The sequence below is a fragment of the Callospermophilus lateralis genome, chromosome 12, assembly GCF_048772815.1.
Source record: "Callospermophilus lateralis isolate mCalLat2 chromosome 12, mCalLat2.hap1, whole genome shotgun sequence".
Taxonomy (NCBI): domain Eukaryota; kingdom Metazoa; phylum Chordata; class Mammalia; order Rodentia; family Sciuridae; genus Callospermophilus; species Callospermophilus lateralis.
The window spans coordinates 78,070,473-78,088,413 of NC_135316.1; the positions used below are offsets into that span (position 1 = coordinate 78,070,473).

At 39.7% G+C, this 17,941-nt stretch overlaps 1 protein-coding gene across 1 annotated transcript in view; it reads left to right on the plus strand.

Annotated features, from left to right (window-relative positions):
- The window catches only part of Lhfpl6 (LHFPL tetraspan subfamily member 6), a 228,832-nt gene extending 213,590 nt beyond the window's left edge, over positions 1-15,242 (plus strand). The window contains exon 4 of the mRNA XM_076872532.1: positions 14,111-15,242. Coding sequence (XP_076728647.1) covers positions 14,111-14,229 — 119 coding nt within the window. The 3' untranslated portion in view covers positions 14,230-15,242. The remainder of the gene's footprint in view (positions 1-14,110) is intronic.
- The last annotated feature ends 2,699 nt before the right edge of the window (positions 15,243-17,941 follow it).

Here is a 17,941-nt window from a genome sequence, read left to right on the forward strand (position 1 = left end):
AAAGAAAGCACACATCCTCCTGTATACTTTAAATAATCCGTAGATGATGTATGGTTCCTAATACAGTTTAACTGTGTGTGTGTGTGTGTGTGTGTGTGTGTGTGTATTAAACTGTATCGTGTAGCACAGTTTGGAAATGTGTGCATATTTTTGCTCTGAAATAGATTGAATCTGTGATGCATAGATAGCAGATACGGAGCGTCAGCTGTTTCTCCAAATGTCCAGGATTGTTGGCAAAAGAGAAAAAGGTTGTTGGCTTATTTCTCCCCCTTAACTTTATACTTTGCTTTGAGTATGTGAATCACCTTTTAAAATGCAGGCAAGTAATTATGTGGTGTATATACTCATTACCCAAATAGGTCTAGATGTGTGTGTGTGGGGGGGGTACCAGAGATTGAACTCAGGGGCACTCAACCACATGAGCCACATCCCCAGCCCTATTTTGTATTTTATTTAGAGACAGGGTCTCGCTGAGTTGCTTAGGCTGTGCTAAGGCTGGCTTTGAACTCAACAAACCTCCTGCCTCACCCTCCCGAGCCACTGGGATTACAGGTATGTGCTACTGCGCCTGGTAGGACTAGATTTTTTTTTTTTTATTAAGAATAAATAACACAGCGACACCAGCCTGCTTTACTTTGACAACCAGGAAATTATAAATTATGAACAAAAGAAAATAGTCACTGAACAGAACACATTTAGGAGATCTTAGAAAGTCATTCCAGTATCCTGGACAATAGTGTCCTCATGAATAAAATACAGGAGGTGACATGGATACAGGATTATCAAACTCAGGGCCAAATCTGGTCTGCATGTTTCTGTAAATTTAAAAAAATATATATGAGAACACAGCCATGCTCATTCATTTATTTTGCATCTGTGGTTGCCTTTGAACTAACACACTTACTGGCTGGCCCTTTTTAGAATCAGATTGCCAATCCCTTGACCTGTGTGAACTTTCTCCCAGGTCTCTTTGGATCTAAAATCTGGGATGCTGTGATGTGTTCAGTGGCAGGAGAAGTGAGAGAAGGATAAAGTCAAAAGGCCATGGAAATAGAGGCGTGATGCACTGCTTCTTGACAAGGCTTGAATTTAAAAGAGGCTGTGTCCTGTTCAGGCCTAATCCCTTCACAGTAATCCCTGCCTCTCCATCCCTCCTGCCTTCCTGTTTTGCCTGAAGCATTCACAGCTGGAGTTGCCTGGAACGACTTTGATTGCACATAAAAATCCTGTCGTCTTTCTCTGTGGAGCACATGCTCTGCTTGTATAAAATCCTTCAAATGTATCAGCTGGAAAAATTCCTTTCCTTCTGTGAGATATAATTGTTTCCCATGTGGAATATAGAACCACTTTATCTTGCCAGGCCAGAGGCATTTTGTTGAGGAAAATGGGTTTTCTGTGCCCCTGTGTGCTGCCCTGGTCCTGTGTGGTGCTCTGATGGATGGGTGCTCTGTTCCCTCCCACCTGGGTACAGGGGCCCTGCATTCATATCCACCTCACCTATCATTGTTAGATTGCATGATTAATGCTTACAAGGTCATCTTGACTTAAGTGATTTAATTTATTGGCTGTTTGCTTTGTTGATTGTGGTTGGTAGGAACAAGAGGAGGTTTTATCTTAGATGGGATGTGGCCAGAGGGCAGGAACCATCTAAGCCACCTCATTGTGTGCTGTGCTTTATAAAGCTATACTTGCAAATTGGATGTCAGAAGTTTGTTAGGCACCTTTTCATCACTGTGACAAAATACCTAAGAAAAACAACTCAAAAGAGGAAAAGGTTTATCTTGGCTCATGGTTTAAGAAGTTTCAGTTCACAGTCACTTGGTCCCATTGCTGTGGCCTATAGGGAGGCAAAACATCATGGTGGGGAGATGTAATGGAGCAACACTGCTCACCCCATGGCAGCAGCCAAGAAGGAAAGAGAGGGAGGGAGAGGGGAGGAGGAAGGAGGAGGAGGAGGAGGAGGAGGAGGAGGAGGCAGAGGGAGAAGAGGAGGAGAAGGAGAAAGAAGAAGGGAATGGGCACAAGACCTACCCCTTCAGTGCATGCCCTGGTGATCTACTTCCTCCAGCCTCCTGCAGTTTCTATCACCTCCCAACAGTCCATTCAATTATGAATCCATTAATGGATTAATCCACTAATAAGGTCAGAGCCCTCATGATTCGATCACTTCACAAAAGCCTGCCCTCTGAACACTGCTGTGTTGAGGACCAAGCCTTCCACACACAAGCCTTTGAGGCACATTTCAGATCCTAACTATAACAGAAGGTAAATGTATATTTACCTGATTTTCATAAGGAAAATTATAGAATAAAAATACTCAATGGGCTGGGGCTGTAACTCATCTGTAGAGTGCTTGCCCAGCATGTGTGCGGGGGGGCCCTGAGTTTGATTCCTAGGAGAGAGAGAGAGAGAGAGAGAGAGAGAGAGAGAGACTGACTCATTATCCCAGTTTCTCATTTTGCCTGCCATATTACCCACGTATTTATTGATTTCTTTTTCCTTATATTTACAAACATAAAAGTCCTTCACTGATTTTGTAGTACATGTACATGAATATAAATAAATATACACTTAAATATCTAAACTTTTTAAACCTTAATCTTGAAATGACATCAATATATAGAAAAGTTGCAAAAATAACATGAAGAATTACTACTGTAAACTCTCCCCCTACTTTCCCCTAAAAGTAAATGTCATCACATTTGCTTTATCATTCTTTGTCTCCTTCCCGCTCATTCTTAGAAATTACTTAGGTAATTCCTTTAAAAAAATGCCATTCTGTGACCTGGCCATACAGATGCCAAAATTAGGAGATCAACATTGACATTCTATTTTTACCCCATTTATAGACTTTATATTGATAATATTTTTTAGTACAGAATTATTAATAAAAGAAATGGAATTTATTTTCTATTTCTTCTTGTGGATTTTCTTTGTGTTTTATGGTTTTCTACTTGCAGAGTATAACAAGCACAAAGCACTCTTTAAAATACCCAGGGCTGGGGCTGTAGCTCAGTGGCAGAGTGCTTACGTAGCATGCATAAAGCCCTGGTTTCAATCCCCAGCACCACTAAATAAAATAAAATAAAATCTCCTGATGCTCTAAGTTTAAAAAATAAAATAAAATTTTGCTTCCCAAACCTGTACACTATTGTTAGAAGTTGTTAAGATGTAGGGAAAGATTTTAATAATAGTAATAACAATGCTGCTGATGAATGGCCATGTCTTCTTTCCCCTAGTAACTTGGGCTCAGTGCTAGTGAACCACACATCAATTTCAGCCCCTCTTCTGTGTCTTCTGCCCTTTTCCTGAGCTGAAGCAGCTATGCAAGTATGTGATCTTGGAGAGTACTTCCTGGTAAATTCCTATGTCAATGATGTCCCTTAGGGAACAATAAGTTGGCTAAAACTATTGTTTTTCTTTTTCCCCAGCCCCTTAATCCAAGGGTGGAGCTAAAATATTTCTTTGGGAGCAAGAGACAAAATCAAGCAAATTAAAATTATGACTATTCAGCCAAATTTCTGTGAGAACCCCAAAGGAAAACCTATACCGTGCATACAATAGAAATAATTTGAGAAGTTTTAATTTTTCCTTTTCTTTAAAGTCTGAACTTGAATTTAAGTGTAGTGTTTGAACAGATGGTCATTCCCCTAATGTTTCCCTCTGTACTGTATAGGCCCTTCCTATTCTTTCCATTCTGGTGACAGAATGAATTAAACAGCATTGGGTAAATATAAGGTTGATACATATTTTCCCATTAAACTTTACCCCCTAATGTATCTCCGGAGAGGTAGTGCTGTTGTAAGCTGTTTGTAGATAACATATCTTTTCCAAAGACTAAATCCCTGCTCCCTTTAACCTGTGTAGATATAGAGAATACTGGGTACTGCCATAGCTTGGGGTGTGGGTTCTCACCAACAGACACATCTGCACTGTACATTATGACTCCCAGCATCCCAGTTAGCTTTATGGAAAAAGTAGGGCACATAATAAAGGTGTGTGATGAGGGGATCTTTTTTCGAATGTCTTGCTAGAACATCACGTACTGACAGACATACACTATATGTGTTGGGGGAAAGATCCGTTCTATTTCAAAGAGAGTCACATCCTACCGTACTGGGCCAGACCAACTGAACCCTGGCTGCAGCAAATGAAAGATGCACATGAGTGACCCCATCTCTACCATTTAGTCCCTTAAACCTGAGGAAAAATGTACTGGATGGACAGAAAAGTCAGTCTCATACATTAGAGTTGAGAGCTTTTGCTGAGGAGAAATGCTGGGCCCCTCACTGTGTTGACTCTGGAGGCATCAAAATGTCCACTTCTTGGAATATTCTGTGAATAGGCGCAGTACTTGGATAGAGGTGGGGGAGATTCTACCGTTGCCCACATCTCCTCACCACCTATTCTTTAAGGACACACTGTGGTAATGGTGGTGGTGTGTGGGGGTGGGGTGGGGGTGTGGGTCTCCTTCCCATTATTTGCTTGAGGACAGCACCCCCTGGGGCCCATCTCTAGGGAGTGCAAAAACTACAACATAAATGGAGCCCTTAGAGTCACGTAGAGTTCAACCCTGATAATTAATTTGAATTCATACTTCCAGTTATAAGCAGACATAAGAAACAAGCAAAGGTTTTAAGAAGAACCAAACCTCATATTCTTCCTTCAACCTTTTGACTTCTTTCTGCCCACCAACCAAGTTCTTCTCTTTACAGACACCTGAAATATGGTTTTTTATTACTTGTTCCATTAAAAGTTTGAATTAAAGACTTTGTATGTTTCAGGTCAAAGGTTCAATAATTTTTCTTTTTACGAGTGGCACTTTTGTTCAGTAACTTCACAAAAGAGCAGGTGGAATTGGTCTCATGATATATTCTTTTTATTCGGTATTTTAATGTTTATGTAAAGAAGGTCTGAATAGGAAGAGGTATGAAGGAATTTATTCAAGAGTAGAAAGACATCAAATTTTGTCTGTGGTGGTTAAGACTACAGAAGATTTTTTTCTCTTTCCATTGATCCTATTACCTTCTGGCTTTTGTTATTTATAAGGAACAGGGACAAAATCTAATGTGTCTGTTTCTCTTACCTAGACTTTACATTTATACCTTAAGGCATTAACAGTTTCAAAATATCACAGAAAATATTAAGCCTTGATAAATGAAGTCTATCAGCTTTGTTTGTCCTGATGCAGGCACTTGTGGTTACAAGGCATGCTGGGAGCTCAGCAGCATCCTTATAAGAAAAGAGAAGTAAGTTAAGAATCCATGGAGCTCAAGTTCAAAATAGAGACAGGAAGACACAGCAAAGATCAAGATTCTGTGACAAATGGTGTACTAGTCAGCTTTGCATTACTACAACCAAATACCCAAAGCAACTAACTTTATAAACGGAAAAGGTTCATTTAGCTTACAACTTTGAAAATTCAAGTGTAAGATCAGATGACCCCATTGGTTTGACTTCTGATAGTAGATAACATCTTGGCAGGACACATGTAGCAGCAAGTGATCATAGCTTTAACCAGAGCACAGAGAAAGAAAAAGAGATTGGGGTTATACAGTCTCCTTCTAGCGCATGCCCCCAATGACCTAAGGACCTCCCTAAAGACCCCAGTCCCCAAATGTTCCATCATCTACCAGCAGCCCTAGAGGGGAATTGGAGAATGCCCAAGACCTGGAGCCCTTCATCAGGCAGGGCTCAAGACAGAACCAGGCAGGCCAAACACGCCAAGTCTGGAGGCACATGGTAAGCTAGGTTCTCGTGCCGGAAACACAGGTTGTCAGGATTCCTTGAGCAAATTTGTTTTAGACTTCACCTTCACACATTCTTTAGAGTACCGAGTTTGGTTCCATTGGCTTAGGAACTGGGGGGTGGGGGGAATTCTGCGAGATATAGTCCTCTGATAACTAGAACCTTCCAACCAAGGTGGACATGGAATGTAGAGTCTTTTAAGAAGATTCACCAAGTCAAAGGGGTGAGATGAACTTTTTTTCTTGGCATATGAGTTCCAGCAAAGATTAACTACTAGATACCTAGCAAATAAGAAAAATACATTTAATTGAGATCTTCCTTACATATCATCTGAGGACAGAAAAAATATTCTAGAATCAGTTTGATCCAAGTTCAAGCTCAAGTTCACCATTTACTTAATATAAATAAAGAGCTCATTACTTTGCTTTCATGGAAATCAGATTGAGAAAATACAAACTTTCATGGAAATCAGATTGAGAAAATACAAACAGATTTGCCTCTCATACCCTAACAGGATCATAGACAAAAATGATTAATTGAGGTGAGGTGTCATTTCTTAACGGTTTCGCCCCTCACTCAGTGTTTACATGACAGCTATATATAATCATTCATGTTGGATTTCTAGTGTCAGCACAAGTCAAGGCTCTGATGTCCATTCAGGCCTCGAATGTGTATTGGTTGTCTTCCTGGGTCCAGGCACTGCTCTGAGCACAGGACACACAACAGGCATTCGCAGTCGCGCATCATAGACACCAAAACATTAATTGAACAAATTAATGGAAGGCCAGAGGTTAAACTGCAATGTCCTTAAAAGATGAAAAGATCAATGGAATTCCATTGTTATTTGAAGTAGGGCCAAGTTCTTTGTAGCGCCTCTTTCTCTATTACTTCCAAAAGATGCACTAAAAGCTAATTTAAGCCACCCTATAAAAAAAAAAAAAAATCCGCCACACCTCTCCACACCGCTGCCCCACACTGGAGCTGCCCTGGAATGCTGCCACGGAGCCTTTGTCTGTGGACTTGGCATGTGGCTATGGTATGCTGCTTTCTGTCCCATTAACCTCTATTTTATCTGTCAAGAATAGTATTCCCCATTGTTGAAAGCAGCAATTTGCCAACCAAGCAAGCTTGGAGTCCTGTTTGATGGAGCATTACGGAGAGCAAAAGGGAAAGTTTAAATAGATTTGCCTCTCTAATTTCCTGAAAGGATCACAGACAAAACTTGCCCTCTGGTAAAATGCTTTCTGTTTGCATTATAATAACAAACAGTTATTGCCATGACAGGGAAAAAGAGAGGCCCTGAGAGGCTCTCCCTCTGCCCCCCCACCCCCACCACACACACCAAATTTCCTGGTTCCAGTTAGTTCTATTAAAATTCATGGGAAACTGTGCTACTTATACTTACATATAAATGTAAACGTCTCCTGTTTTCTAATAGCCTAAAGTATTCAGAAAGATATTTTTCTTATATGACTGTAAAACATGGTACTTTTTTTTTTTTTTAATCATTGAGCATGTGGGTTTTAACAATGAAATCATGCTCAGGAAGAAAAATCTACTTTCCCTTTCTTTGCAGCAATTGAAGACATACTGTCAAGTCTATGAGTCATAAATCCAGTCTCTCAGAGACTTTCAGATGTTTCACTTTATAGTTTTATGAAAAGAAAAATTTATATCTGTGTTATTTCATTGAATTTCTATAAAACTTATGTGTAATATACACGGAATGTATTTAAATAATGCAGCTAATGTCATATTAGAAAGTAGGCTTCATGTGACCAAGGACCCTGTCAGTATTATTCACTGCGGTATGTCCAGTTTCCATAACTTTGCAAAACAGAAAATAGGTAGTTAAGATTCATTTGTGATTGTGGAGTATCTTATATTTCTATCCAGCAAATTGAATGAAAATTGTAAAGAAGGAATTTCCAAAATTCAAGCTCTCAAACTCAGGGAATAATCATGCAACAAGGACTTAAGAGTCTGATTTTGCTATAAACACTGACACTTTACTTGGGCCTGCAGATATAAAAAGCTTGGCATCTCTGTCTCCGTTTTTCATCTGTGTCTTTTGCTTCAAGTCAAGCACCTTGGATTCCAGGAACAACAATTCTGATCCTTAAAGATCTTTTGATGAATGGAAACTACCCCAAGGCAGGAGCAACTTGACCAGGCCTTGCGTGATCAGTCCTGAGATAATAATGAACCAGGCCATAGTGTGACAAGGCTGCTTGACCATGCATACGTCTGGTCACCTTTGCCTTCCCATTATAGCGATATGATTAAAGTTCCCTTCCTCCATTGCCGTGTGACTAGAGTTCCTTTCCCACTTTCACCATTACTTTTCCTCGTGATTTTTAGAATGAGCAGCTAGACTTGAGATTTCTTGGGCCCTCCAGAGTCAGGCCTCTGGACCAGGACTCCAGTAACAGTCATACTCAACCTCATCTTTTGCCTTACACCCCAGAAGGCATCCATGTCTTACTTGAGCAATACTTTAACAAAACCTTTCCCTTAACCCAAACACACTCTTTTCTGGCCTCCCATGTTCGTGCTTGGCTTGCCTCTACTCATCTGGCAAGACTCTGTTCAAATTTAAGGCATTCCTTCAGTGACTTGACCACACTATATAGATCTCTTGAGATTTACTGCCTTAGAATCTTGGATTTTTGTTTTCTTTCAAGAGCCTATCACAATTATTGTATAAGTGTAAGAATATCATTGAGTATTTATTTCCTTGCTGGACAGTAAGCTGGAGAGCAGGAATTATATTCATCTTATTCTCCACTAACTTCCTAGGACTCAGTGATTGCCAGTGGGCCCAGGCCCTCAATACATATTTGTTGAATCAATGAATGAGAGGGAAAAGGGAGAAAAGAAAAGAAGGAGGGAGAGAAGGAGGGGAGGGAATGAAGAACCAGGGGTTTGTAGACTTAATGTTTCTTCATGTTTGCCTGAACCCTGTTGATACATCTTGGTCTTACTGGACTGATCTTGATTATTTTTTTGCTTTTCTAAAGATATGTCTGTGGGAGTGCTTGTATATTTCATATATTTTTGAGGCTGGTTTGATGAGATGGCTCTATTTCTGTGTAATCCAGAATACTAGAACAAATCAAAGTCACCTTTGATTTAATTTTTTTTTTCTCAAATTGCCTAATTATCTTCATATCTGAAATACAGGAATATTTTTATTTCCAACTGCACTAAACATTAATTGCTCATTTGGTCCTTAATCAGCCGCTGGATTTAACCACGAAATGTATAAATCATAACATATGAACTTGCATAGATGTGTAATCAGCAATCACATTTTCTTATATTGCCAAACATTTTAAGAACCTTTGTTCAGTTTCCTCCCAGCTGATAGACCATTGGTCTGATGAGCCCACCATGTGTTTTGTGACATAAACTAGAGTGGATCCAGAAACATTACAGTGATTAGAAACTACAGTTACACACTGTTCTCGACAAGGAGTTGGACTTGTCCTTGAAAATGGCAGCACAAGGAAGAGTGACTCAGGCTCTGGGTCTTTCAGGGGCTGACAGGACTTGGGTGGGTAGGTAGGTGGGGTGCTTAAGCCTTGGACACCTGAAGAAACTACGAGCCCCTCTGGTAAAGAAAAACAAGAGAACTTTGTTCACTGCTGCTATCTAAGATCTGGTTCCCTAGAGCAAATGCTGAGGTGAAGATTGGTGTTCAAGTGGTTCAGGAAATGAGCCAGATTTCAAAGCAAAGCGATGAAGGACTGAATACCAGGCACAGGTGCAATCTGAGGGGAGGTCCCAGCCTCGGCTCACAGGTGTTCTGGAACATTCCTTACACTGCACCGTCTGCCCCATCGAGACACAAGAAGTCACTGAGTCTTCCCACTTGTGTCCCAGTCCTGAGTCATGACCTTGGCTACAGGTCGTACTGGGGATCACTTCAGCTGCCAGAGAGTAGAGGCAAATTGGTTCCATTTTCTCATGGGTCCTCTGAGGTGGGTTTCAAGTAAGAGCTGTTAGGAGCAAAACACAAGCAGAAGTTGTGGACTAAGAGCCCAGAACCATCAGCGGGATCCAGAGGAATGGGGCGGAGCATCTACACCATCAGTTATAGTTTCCCCTCCAGGCACAAGCCTCTGAAGTTTTTATGTTTTATTGACTTAACTATAGGAAAAAATATTATCCCCTCTAACCTTGGCCCTCTGATGATCAATGAGTTAGTAGCCTCCCCCCACCTTTTCATCTTTAATAAGCAGTGCTGCTGTCACATATACTCTTCTGAAATAATTATCCTTGCCAGCCTCTTTTTCTCAAGAAAGTGTCCTATAATTAATAAAGAATTATATACTCTGCTTTGAGTGTCAGGTCGTGGAACTGCATGTAGGTCAATACCTTGTTAATAATGAGCAATGGCTTATATTCCATGTCAGGAGCTCTTTGTGGAACAGATAGACGACACATTCTGCTGACTCTTTGGAAGGGTCTAAACCACTGGCCATCTTTTAGCTGCCTTCTAATTTTCCCTTCTAGATTTATTTAATCAAGGTAAAGAATAATTCAAAATGGAGATAGTTCCCAGGACTCACAGCCACATTAGCAAACGTGGTCCGTGAAGGGGGACTTTGTTACCCTTGAAAAATGCTTATGCTGTCTATCAGAATTAATGGAGGTCATTGTGCCTGTGAGACCTACCCAAGGTGGAGATGTGATCCTTCAGAATTGAACTCCCTGTTAAATTTAAAATACTCTGTAGGAGGTTTGGAAATACATACTTGCTTTTGGGAACGTCTTTCCAAAAATTCATTTCCAAAATAGGATTAGAGTTATTCTTAAAATAAAATCCCAGATTTACTGTTTTTTAGGAGATGGTTGCCTGCCTGCTTTGTTTCCTTTATTTATTTTTATTTTACCTTGCCTTTTATTTAATCAGTCATTTATCGAGTGCCCACTGTGGGTCAGGCACAGTGATAGTGGATAGTTGGGAATAAAATATAGGAAGTCTCCCCTTATTGAAGTTTTCATTCTAGAGATGGAGACCCAAATAAAGTGCACACACTGAATTTATAATCCATGGAAAGTGCTGTGGAGGCAATACAGTGAGCAGAGGCAAGAGAGCAACCGCAGAGGCCACAGTGGGTGGGAGGTGTCTTTTGGGAGCTGCCACTGGGAGAAGGAGCCAGTTAGTTCTGCAACAGTCTGGATGTAGAATTTTCTGGAGAGAAGGAATAATGAATGTGGAGCTCTCCTATCAGCAACTAGCTGGATGTGCTACAGAGAAGGTGGCCAGTGTGGCTGGAGAGGCACAGGGGGAGGGTGACCATGAAGCCCGAGAGGACAGCAAATACCAGCTTATTCGAGACCCCAGAGCCCACAGGGAGAGACGGATTTTGGAGAATTCTTGCAAGGGTTTTAAGTCAAAAAGTGACTTGATCTGATTTATCTTTAAAAAGATGGTTGCCTTCTTTGCTGCTGGTGATTATGTGAGTAGAAGCAGAGAGACAGGTGGACAAGGGCAGCAGACACAGTGGCCAGGGAACCTACAGGCACTGGGGAGAGGGACACAGGACATGAAACTTTGCTCGGCCTTAAATTTTCTGTCTGAAAGATGGGGATGACATTCACGTACCTGCCACACTGTGTTCTCATGAGGATCAAATACATCAATATATTTTTAAAAAATGTTATTGAGACAATGTTTGTACATCTTTATAGGGTTTATTATTGTTAGTTTAATGTATGTGTATAACGTGTGACGACAGGATAATAAATATTTCTCTTGGAACACTGATCTTTTTTATGGACTGGAAATTTCATACTCTTCTCGTCACTTTGAAATATACCATAGATTGTTTAAATCAACTATTACCCTACTGTGCTATGGAAGAACCTGAACTTATTCATCTTCTGAATATTTTGTATCTCTCATATACTTTGTTTTCATGTTCCCTTGCCTCTTGACCTTCCCCGTCTCTAGCAATCACTATCCATTTCCTTTTTCAGTGAGATTGACTTTATTAGTCTCTACAAATGAGAACACGTGGTATTTGTCTTTGTATACATGACCTATTTCACTTCACATAATGACCTCCACTTCTAGCCATGATCTTACAAATGACAGAATTCTATTCTTTTTTTTAAATATTATTTTTTAGTTGTAGATAGACCCAATACCTTTATTTTGTTTATTTAATTTGTTTATGGGGTGCTGGGAATTGAACCCAGTGCCTCACACATGCCAGGCAAGCGTTCTACCACTGAGCCACAACCCCAGCCCCAGGATTTCATTCTTTTATAACTGAATAATATTCCACTCTGTGTGTGTGTGTGTGTGTGTGTGTGTGTGTGTCACATTTTCTTTATCCATTCATCTGCTAATGGACATCTAGGTTGATTCCATATGTTTGCTATTATAAGTAGTTAGAAACATTAGTATTCACCTCACATAAATGTCTCCTAATAATTTTGTGTAAATAGTAATAAATATATGTCTATTATTTTCTGTTACTATTATTGCATAAGAAGGGACAAATCCAGGATGACAGCTGGGCTGAAGACTGAACAATGCAGCCTGCTGTTCGTGGGCATGGTAATATCTGGGATACTTTAAAGATGAGGAGGCTCTTGATCTAATTGTGCTGCTTTTCAGGCTGACCACAAGCCAATAACTTGCTTAACTTTGTCTCACCTTGCCTTATGTACACATGGGGCACATAACAACTACCCTTCCTGTAAACTTCCAGTGAAGATCCTGTGCTAATTAGCTTTCCACCACTGTGACCAAAATATCTAACAAGAACAGCTTAGAGGAGGAAACATTTAGTTTGGCTAGTGGTTTTAGAGGTTTAGGCCATGGTCAGCCAACTCCATTGCCCTGGGTCCAAGATCATGGCGCAAGGGCATGATGGAGAAGCACTTCTTGATTCCTAGTGGCAAGGAAGCAGAGAGAGAGGTTTGCTAGCTACATCCTACCTGCCTATAGTCACCACCCAGTACAGTAGTCCTTTCAAATCATTAAGCCATCAAATGGATTAATCCACTGATTGAATTATGACTCTTATAATCTGTTCATATCACCTCTATTTATGAATTTTCTCATACATGAGCTTTTGGGAGATCCTTCATATCAAAACTATAAATGAATATGAAGTTGAACTACACATTAAATCTAACAGTCTTTGCATTTCTCAATAGAGAAGTTATTACTTTTATCACAAATGAACAAGGCAAGAATGACTTATGCAAAAAGGGACATGGTTTTTAGCCTATAGTTGATGCAATTGAAATCCAAGTGTCCCACTGCCTATGTTTGTTTCTAAGGTGATGTGTAAGCAAGAACAAAAGAGAGGAAAATGGTTGCTGTTGGAACATTGTCTAATAACATGGTCAGACCTGAGGAAAGAGGAGTAAGAATTTAGAGCAGAAAGGACAGAGTCTAATGTAACATACAGAGGTCGTCTTCACTCTGCACACAAAAAAGAATAATGTGGAAAAACGTACTATTAAAAAAAAAGTTCACAAGTGCAGAAATCACTTTCATGAACTCAGAAAAGAAATTTTCAATAAATGACTTTTTATTCTTGGAATCTGGAACCCAGGTTTAAATCCTGGTTCAGTTTACTAACAATTGTAAGCATATGATTTTGGGTTAACCACTAACTTTTCTAAATCCTAGCTTGCTTCTCAACAGCATTTCACCTCACAGTGTTGTTGGAAGAAACCAACAAAGACCATATATGAAAAAAAATCTTTCTGTTTTTAGAATCATGGGTGTGTTATTATTATTAATAATCAACCAACTGAGACAGAGGGAGCCATTTGGCTCTTGTCATTGTTTTCATTCGAAGGACACTTTAAAGGCGTTGACCCAGGGAGAATCAGGGAGTTTTGTTCTATAATTCAGATAATAAGAGTGTGATCATTTGACAATGTCATGTTAATACAGGATTCATTTTAGTTTTGCCCTTCAAATGGTTCTCTTCCTTAAAGTGGCCTGTTTGCAGAAAGATGGTACCTGTATCTTGAATTCTTCTTCTAAAATGCCTTATTATGCACGTGAGTTTGGGTTAAAGGTGTCAAATTAGAATCAACTCCTTCTAACTTCTTGGGTGTCACCACTCCTCGTTCTTTCAGCCAGGGCTGTGGGCATTGGTGAAGGGAACAGGTTTTTGTCCTCTTGGCTGGCCTGAGTCACAGACCCTGAGAGCCTTCTGAAATGCATACAACCAACTTACTCTCAAGATAGTTTTCAGCGTAGTATCGCTCCATTAGAGTGAGAACACCAGGTTCTTTCAGAGCACACACATCAGAAAGAACAAAACCTCCTTCAAAGCCCTCTTCATCTGCTCTTGCTCTCTCTCCCTTCGTTTGTCCCTAGGGAAGTGTGAGATCGGCTGGGCCTACTACTGCACGGGAGCAGGTGCCGCTGCCGCCATGCTGCTGTGCACATGGCTGGCTTGCTTCTCGGGCAAGAAACAGAAGCACTACCCATACTGAGGAGGAGCCATCAGGAGAAGCCGAAGAGAAGACAGGCCACAGGGGCTGGAAGGGGCCAAAACTTCCGGCTGCTTCTAAAAGGTGGAATAGTGGTTCTGATTCAATACCGTGCTAATGAAGGGAAACCCGATGGAACAAGGAACTTTATTTAGGAAGGGAGGGTGGTGGGAGGCTGGTGACAGAAATGGAGAATGATGGAGGAAAGAAAAAAAATGGACCAAAGGCTAAGAGTTGCAGGGTATCGGGTGTTTCTATTCCACACAATATTGTCAGCATATATCGCATACACATGCAAATCTAATCTATATATGCAAACAAGAATTTTGGTTGCTTTTCTTTTTTAATGGCGAAGACTTGGGAGAATCAAAAGGGCTAGTAGAAACAGTATTATGTGGGAAGCAGGGTACCCCACAAACGTTCCCTGTAGGTAATGCCACTCCTGAAAGCACACGAGCACACACGCAGATACACATCCACACATGCCCACGCAACACACGTAAATCATCACACAGACTGTGGGGGAGGGGTTCCCTAGTGCATTACTCCTCTGTTTTCTTTTTACTATCCATTGAAAACACAGTATTATCCCTTTATGAAACATACATTAAACCTAATAAATGGACCAATATGCCACTGTATCAGTATTTTGTATATCCTGCATAAACTCTTTAGCCACTCCACATGTTCTCAGTGTTTATGCAGACTTTTAGAGTTAAGCCTTCATATTTCAATATTATTCAAAGGTATGCAATATTTCTCTGAGTAGCTTCTGATATGATATTCTTATGAAGTCAAGGGGCAAATTTCTGTCCACTGTAGGAGAGACTTCCGTTGAGGAGATGAGAGTCATGAGAGACATTTTCCAATCATTAGATCTTGTTTTCTTTCGTCCATTATTGTACTGTGCTGTACCACATTTATTTCAATATTCATTTTGTAAAAAAACAATTAAAAAGTGCTATTTTGTTTGTATTTGAAAAACTCTGTAAATAAATTTCTCTCTTTGTTCAATAGCTAGATGAATCCTAGAGTGTTCATTCAATTATCTGGTCTGCTTCTTTAATTTCTTCAATACAGCCTTCCAGTTGCAACTGTCCTGTTAATCTTCCTCTTCTCTTAAGACCTCCCATTATATTACTCACTGATTATTCAACCAGGAATTGTTCTAGACATACAGTGTATTTAAGGTGAGACACAGTTTCCACTTTCAGCTTAAATTCTTCGAAACCAGCATTATAACTTCCTGTGCGTTGAATTTCAATCATAATCAAATTCTCAAAAGGATCTAGAAATTTGGGTCATTTAAGAAAGATTATCTTGTACTCCTGCTCACAGCAGAAAGCCTTGACTAAGGAAAAGGGTTGGGATCCTTTCATGACCACCCCCCCCAACAGAACCAGTTCTACCAGGAGCAAAAATTGCATATTAGATAATGGATACATTCTTATTAAGCAAGTCTGAGGTTTCAATTAGTTTACAAATTAGTTTACAAATTCGGTTTCAATTAGTTTCTAAATTACATGCTTTTCATATTTGGAAATGGAACAGTATAGCTCTTTACACATGTAACTGCATTTTCTATACTCTATATACATATTTATCAATTTAACTTGAACATCAAACTTACTTCAGTTACTTTTAATCATTTCAGGGTGAGGATCCATGATGCATTGTTCTTGCAATGCAAGAATCTCACCAATAAAATTCTGGATTTTCTGAGGCTTTGTTGGTATAGAGAAAGTCATTCCACTCCCAAATGCTTCATTTATAGTGTGCTGAATGTCCTTTGATTGTATCTCATTGTCTGCTGAGCAAGGGCTTCTCCACTCTGTGGTTTCCTGCAGAGAGGAGAAGATTGCACTTTGCTTCCTCAATTAGCCCATCATTTTCATGAATTGTTGGTGCTTTTCATTTTTTTTTTTAACCTGCACCTTCCTGTCAGAACAGTATTATGACTTTTCAGCTTCCATTATCCGGTCAGACTTCTCTATGGAATTCATCAAGGTCTCATTTCTTGGACATGCCTAACGATGGTATTGTCATTTTTCATTTGGTCCATGTGATTTTAAACATCAGAGAGATTCATTAAAATAAAAAGCTGATCACTTTATATGACAAAGTCAAATGACAATCCTTTGTGTTGCAAATCCTAGTTAACCATAGGACTTTTTTTTTCTTGCAGGATATTTTTGAGAAGTAACTAAATTATTAAGGATCATATATACTGCTTTTGAAACGAAAATCAGGATTCATGAAACAATAACAAAGTGTGTGAAAAGTGTATCCAGATGCTCTTCAACTTATGAGGGGGTAACATTCTCAGAAAACCATCAGAAAGTTGAAAATATTGTTAAGTCAAAATGCAATTAAGAACTAAGGGTGTATTTCAGTGGTAGAGCACTTGCCTAGTATGCATGAGGTCCTGGGTTTGATCCCCAGCTCACCCCACCAAAAATATTTTAGAATATCTAACCTATCAAGCATCTTACCTTAGCCAAACAGTCCATTGTAGGGTACCAGTTGTTTACCCCAGTGTTGCATGAATGACCAGAAGCTGTAGCCTGCTGTTACTGCCTAGCATCACAAGAGAGTATCATTGCGTATCATAACATCCCTAGCCCAGGAAAAGATAAAAATTCAAAATGCAAAGTATAGTTTCTATTGAATGCATATTCACTATTTTAAAGTTAAAAAAACATTATGCCCAATATAAAGCCAAAAACCCCATCAACCAAGCTATTTTGAGGGGCACTATAGGTATTGTGTATATATCATAGCATTCTTATTTGTAAACACTTAAAGGAGAAAAGAAAAAACCCGTTTTCATGGTTTCAAAAACTCCTTGCACCAGATGTGGTGGCATGCTCCTGTAATCCAGAGACTCAGGAGGCTGAGGCAGAAGGATTGCGGGTCCAAAGCCAGCCTCAGCAACTTAGCAAGGCTGTCAGCAACCTAGCGAGATCCTGTCTCAAAATTTAAAACATAATATAAAAAGGGCTGGAGATGTGTCTGAATGCCTAAGCACCCTTGGGTTCAATCACTTGTATAAAACAAACAAACAAAAAAACAAACAAGCAAGAAAACTTTTCATTGCTTATAAGTGGGAAGTTAACCTCATTTTCAGGTAGAGAAAAGGATATACAAAGCAGTTAATTCATGACATTTAGTCAGCCCTTCCAGGTTTCAGCAATTCATTTATGTATTTGGGCAGCAAAAACATAAATGCTACCTGGTAGACATTCTACAAAATACAAACACTAAATACAATACAGCCCTAGTCTCAGATTGGTCCTGTGGTTGTGGTGGAGAAAGTAACAAGAATGTCCGTGGTACCATGTCCTATGGTGTCAACCTACCCCCAATGACAGGGAGACAGTTTCTCCCAGGTAAAGAGTCTAACACAACAAAATAAAAAGGCATAAAGACAGGTGATAATACAATTTTCCTGGAGCAGAAATATTGGAAAAAGGTATTCACCTGTGAAGAAGTAAAATCAAGAATCAATAAATGGTATGGTATCAAACTAAAAAGCTTTCCCACAGCAGAGGAAACAATCAAGAAGGTGAAGAGAGAGCCTACAAAAGGGAAGAATTTGTATGTAGAATCCATAAAGAACTGCTACAAAAGAATCATAAGAAGACATCCCGACTTTTTAAATGGGCAGAAACTTGAATGGGTTATTTCCTAAGAGAGGATATACAATGACTGCTAA